This window comes from Camelus dromedarius, chromosome 3, assembly GCF_036321535.1.
Source record: "Camelus dromedarius isolate mCamDro1 chromosome 3, mCamDro1.pat, whole genome shotgun sequence".
Taxonomy (NCBI): Eukaryota; Metazoa; Chordata; class Mammalia; order Artiodactyla; family Camelidae; genus Camelus; species Camelus dromedarius.
The window spans coordinates 116,495,079-116,500,943 of record NC_087438.1 but is presented as its reverse complement, the minus strand read 5'-3'; the positions used below and the strand labels follow the sequence as shown (position 1 = coordinate 116,500,943).

Sequence of the window (5,865 nt, the reverse complement as noted above, 5' to 3'; positions counted from 1 at the left end):
GAAGACTATTTTAGAAAATAGATAAACAAAAGATCTATTATCTTTTAGTGATTATGTTAAAAGCAGAGACCAAGAGGAGTCACAGGAGGTAGAAAACAAACAAACAAAAAAGGAATTCAAATAAGAACAATAAAATAAAGTTCCTTTTTTTATTGTCCTAGGAGAGTCACTGAGGCTTTATTTATTTTTTCTGTTTCTCAGACTTGATAATATCCACTGATCTGTTTTTAAGTTCCCTAATTATTTCCTCTGTCAACTCCCTTCTGCTCTTGTGTTTATCCAGTAAGTTTTAAACTTTTGGTTATTGTATTTTTCAGTTTAAATTTTTTCTTTAGTTATTTCTTTTTTCTTCTCTTCTATTTCTGTTACTTTAAACTTTTTTTCATCTGTTTCAAGAGTGTTTGTAATTGTTTCTCAGAACATTTTTATGATTGATGCTTTGAAATTATGTTGGATAATTCCAACATCTGTGTCATTTCAGTATTGACATCTATTGATTTCTTTTTTTTTTTTAAATCAGGTTGCATTTATTAAAAGTAGAATACAAAATACCTTGGAATTCACAGATTACCCACTACATGTTTATCCCCTAACAATTCCGAAGAAAAGTCAGTCATTTAAAGGGCGGCAACAACAGTTTTCAGTAAGAATTCCACCTGTGGTGGCAGCCGGTGTTCATGCCAGCTCGGAGGCCTCCATGCATCCCTCCAGGTTCTCGACCATTAACAGCCCAAACCGATTGCCTCCCTCGTACCAACTTCTCACGTCTGAGATGGCCCCCACTCTGTTCTTGGACCCGCTGCTGCCTTGTTTCTTTTGCCTTTTTTTTTTTTTTGGAGTTTGACTTGCTTTTTGGTAGGAAGAGTTCAGCAGGGGCACAGGACCTCGTGGCGTGGAACAGGCACTCGTAAAGCTGCTGCGCCTCGGGACACCCGCGCAGGAGCCCCTCCGCCGAGGCTGATGTCAGCAGGCGGCGGCACAGCCCTTGTGCCGGGCTCCCGCTGTACACGCAGGTGAGGTCGGGCTCCGGGAGAGGTGCGGCCAGCAGCTGGTTGAGGTACAGCCCCATCTGCAGACAGCACTGCCACTGGCAGAAGGTGTGGGCCTCGTCCAGGTCCAGCCCCGGGCCCGGCGGCGCCCTGGCCCCCTGCAGCTCCTCGCGCAGCGCCAGGGCACCGACCCAGCGCTGGCCCGCCTCATCAGGGCCGCGGGCCGCAGCGCGCAGGGGCCCCAGCAGCATCCCCAGCAGCAGGGCCTGGAGGTGATGCAGTCTCGCCTTGGCCTCCGCCTGCTGCAACCAGTAGCAGCTGACAGCGATAGGCAACTTCAAGGAGGCGGGGACGGGGTTTTAGATTTTCTTGATTCTTGGAGTAATGAGTTATTTTGGATTGTATCCTGGACATTTTGAGTATTATGTTAAAAGAGTCTAATTCCTATTTTACATTCAGGCATTCAATACATAGAGTTTCAAAACATATAGCCTGACCCACTTAGTGGGGTGTGGTTGAAATGTCAAATTAGTTTTCAAAGCCTCTGCAACACTGTACTGACCTGTCCCACTTGTGTGCTACCTAGAGGCCAACCTAGAACTTAGGTGGTATCCCACACCGTTCAGTCATCAAACTGCTGCTGTTTTGTATCTCGCTGGTTTCATGCGTGGACTACTGTAAGATCTGCCAAAAATTTGATACGCAGACTTAAAATATCCTCGTCTTTCATTTCATTTCCTCTGAAATTCTCCCTCTCCTCACTCTTTTGTTGGGAAAAAGAGTACACTGCCTCATTTTCCCAGGGAAAGAACGGTGAACAGAGCTCTGCCCACCATCTCCATAGCTGCAATGTCTGGTGGGGAGGAAGAAAAGGGCTTCCTTCTTATTGCAGGATGTGACTAGATGACTGGTCTTTTCTCCCAATCTCTGCTGTGTGAGAAGTGATGCGCCCATCTTATTGCTGGGCAGAGATGAAGGATATGTCTCCATCCATAGTTGCTGTAACCACATCACCTTGTTGTTGCAGGGCAGGGATGGAAGACTGGGCTCTGTTCACAGTCTCCACACTTGGTAATAAGGGAGAAGAGTGCAATCTTTTTATTACAGTATTCACCTGAGATTAGGTCATAATGTTTCTGCTCTGCTAGATCACTCTTTAACTTGTCCTCTGTCTAGAGAGATCAGTCTTGTTTGTTGGCATATTCATTTCGTTTGTGTCTATTGATATTTCTGGGTAGTAGACTTCTCCAGCACACAAAAAGAAATCCATATGAGGCAAAACAACTAAGAAATCAATGCTGGGTTATTACTCAAGTCTTGTGGTCCATGGTGACTCCTTCCTTTCTGAATCTTTTGAAATTGTTAGCCCATTGCTGTACGAATTTACTCTAGGAATTTCTAGTAAGGGGAGGAATGGGACAGAATGTGCTTACCTTATCATTTCCAGAACTAGAATCAGGAGGTTATTTTTGATATTTTAGTTTGATTGTCAAGGTATAAGCCAGATTGAAAAAAGGCTCACATGAGAGAGGGAAATGAGGGGAGAGAGGATATGAACACAGACATATATTTGAGAAATTTGGCCATTATAAGATGCAAAGATGGTAGTACAGGAACACATAGGCCCATGAAAGGACTCTGTTTTATCCCCAGAGGAGTCAACATGAGCATATTTAAATAATGGCAGGGATTAGGCACAATGCAGTAAGAAGCAGAACACAGGAGGAGCTTAAGATAGGAAAAGGGTCACATCCCCTATTTTAACTGGGGAGCATAAAAAATTGTAACTTTGTAATTAAGATTTTTTGGTTATAAACAATTAAAATCTGTTGCCTCTCTCAGGTTAAAGGAAGTAAATTTGAGATTTGAAAATACAGAAAGGACTTTATTTTACAAAGAGAACTGGAGAAAGATACAGAGCTGATTAGGGAAATTAAAGCTGGATAGATTTAGAGACATTTTCAAAAGATTAGTTGATATAATGGCACATAGAATTTAAAAAGAATAGGGAAGGAACTGATGACAGTGTCCAAGACATGAAATTAGACAAATAGAGGAATCTGAATGGAGGTCTCTGTGTGATCAAAAAACAGGTATAGGCAATGTAAATGCATCAGAATTTTGGGAGGAGAGGGGATTGTAGTCAGATAATGATGTAGTTAAACTTGTGAATTTATAGGTTGAGTGATTCTCCATGACAACAAGATGTACAGTTTGATCAGAGGAGTAAGTGGCCAAACTGGAATGGAGTGGAATAGTGGGGCAGAAACCGATAACTGATAGCCTATGGCGTTGATTGGGAAATGATAAAGTCCCTACTTTAAAGTGATTTGGGGTCATAAGAAAATAAATAGCATCAATAGGTGTCTTCAGGAAAGTGTTAACCTTCAAAGAAATATCTGAGGCTGCAGGATGTTTGTAACATACAGGTGGTTAAGTAGTGGTTCAAGAAATGGTTCAAGCACATCCTTGGGAGCCAGACAGCATGGGATTAAACCTGGTGAGCTATGGGGCCTTGGGCACGTTTCATAACTTTATGACTTCTAGGTTACACATCTGTAGTGTCCGTGCTAGACGATTAAACAACTGATACTTGTGGGCTTGTTACTAAGCAGTTGCCTCTCAGCTTAACTGCAAACCAAAATAATAAAGTGTTTTTCATCTGTAAAATTAGACCCTCCACACTGTACTCAATTCCAGCTAAGTTCTTGCATAATAATCATTTCAAACATTACAAGTAAATGTGTAAATTGATAAAGCCTTTCCAGAAAACAATGTAGAAATATATATCAGTAACTTAAAAAATAAATGTTTCATACTTAGTAATTCTAGAAATTACTAGTATTATCATAGCACAGAGTGGTAGTCAATATTTTGCACAAAACTGTGTTTAGATAAGAATGATATCTGTAGCAGGGAAAACTCTGAAAATCTACATTCTGACAGTAGCAAAATATCTAAATAAACTATAAGGCACCCAAGTGGCAACAATCGAAGACTGTTGACTGTGTCTTTGATTGCAAGGGGTAAGGAATCTATAAACACCTTGTCTGTCTCTTCGTGTTTAGGTCTAGCCAATATACTTTTACCTGTCTCTGGATGGGTTCTGTTCTTTTATGGATAGAATACCACTGACATGAGTTAGAAGACAATGCTTCCCTTGCAGAACTGTCAAATACTGTATGCATGGCTCATGTCTTGAGTGATTCATTTGCACTGTTTTAATCCTTTTTCTTGATTGTTCCTGAATACATTCCAAAATATTCATGTATCTCTTTGCACTTGTTTTTGTTTTCTTAGCTTTTTTTTTTAATACTAAGAAATCAAATGCTAAGAAAATTGGCCTGTTTCATTTTGGTGGAAGAATTTAGGAAGACTAGAGCCCAGGAAATGAATAAAAATAAGTGTAAATACCAATTACATGTCTTTAAACTCAAAAAACTCTGAATGATGTGACAATTGTTTACCTATATTTGGGTTCAAAGCATAAGCCTTGTTTTTTCCTAAAGCATTTTGTCAATCATTAAAATAAATTTTATATTTTTGAACACTAAAGATGTAAGTACCCTATAATATTTTTCATTTTCTTTGAAAGTAACATTTAATAAATTTGTCAATAAGCTAATTAGCCCATATTTCTGAATTACTCGATATACTGCATTTGTGGCTTACTAGGTATATATGCCTAAAAGCAAAAATTATTTTAATCAGTACTACATTAATTTTTGACTGGAGTATGGTATTAAAGTTAAAAAATCTTTTATCATGTTTAAATTTGTTCTAAAATCAAATATTTGACTAATTTTCCTATTCGAAATATCCCATTATGCTCTAAAAGTCAAATGTGTGTTATATGTAATAGTTGGTGTTGAATGCATTTTTACTTTTATTTAATTCAAAATACATGAAATATCCCAGGGATCATTAGTCTGATGTAATGAAAATTTAGGCTTTTCTCTATTTCAAATAATGAATGGTTATGTAAGTCAAAACAGCTTCAGAGCTTGTTGACTGTATTTTAGAGCCAGATCTAAAAGGAATAACGAATTCACATGCAAAGAAACCAGTCTCACAGTGAGTATAAACCTAACCTACTTAGAATAAATAGTTCAGTCCAAGACACAGTTGCTTTATCAGTGGCTTTAATTGGAAGAAAGGTTTGCAGTCACTCAAAGTAAAATATAATGGCTTGTATCAGAGTGTTACAAAACATATTCTTCTTAAGAGCAGAGGGGGGAAAAATGAAAAACATGATGAACCTTGAATAACAGCTCAACAGTAATGCTGTATAATTGCTTTTCATACTTTCTATCAGTAGTGAGGCTTTAAAACATTGATCAAAGATGATGACTATCACAAAGTGCTTAAAGTGCAGCACATTGTTAAATTTCCTCAGCTTCTGAAATAATTATAGCACCAGCAAGCATAAAGATGATCCCCCCACCTTCACCCGCCTTCCTCAAATGGTTCCCAGCCAAAGCAGATGGGATTAAAAGAAATCTGACATGAATGAGCTACATTAAAGCGTCAGTGTCAAAAGATATAGCACAAGCACTTGCCTCAAAGGGATAAAAATACTGTGAACGTTTCACACTAGTGCACACCAGAACTGTCACTCTCCTTACTGACACACACAGACACACTACTGAAATAAAGGACACAAAGCATACACAATGGATAAGAAAGTACAACACAGAAATGAGAAGTGCTCATTGCTGATGTAAAGAAGATTGCTCTCTGCTAAGACTTTACAGCTCAAGAAATGATGGGGAAAGAAAAGCTTTCTACCCATTCATCGGAATAATAGATAACGGGCTTTTTCAAGAATTTGGTAGTTTTGATCTATTAACATCTTAAACTCATGGTTTCACTAGAA

General features: G+C 38.8%; 1 protein-coding gene across 1 annotated transcript; it reads right to left on the bottom strand.

Annotated features, from left to right (window-relative positions):
• Positions 1–600: 600 nt before the first annotated feature.
• Positions 601–1,341, bottom strand: LOC105093060 (protein asteroid homolog 1-like). Its single transcript, XM_064484626.1, has one exon. It carries the CDS (start codon positions 1,238–1,240, stop codon positions 641–643), a length of 600 nt encoding a protein of 199 aa, XP_064340696.1. The 5' UTR covers positions 1,241–1,341; the 3' UTR covers positions 601–640.
• Between the last annotated feature and the right edge of the window lie 4,524 nt (positions 1,342–5,865).

Coding starts and splice junctions, on each gene's coding strand:
- LOC105093060 (XM_064484626.1), bottom strand. CDS start 1,240: ATGCTGCTGGGGCCCCTGCGCGCTGCGGCCCGCGGCCCTGATGAGGCG.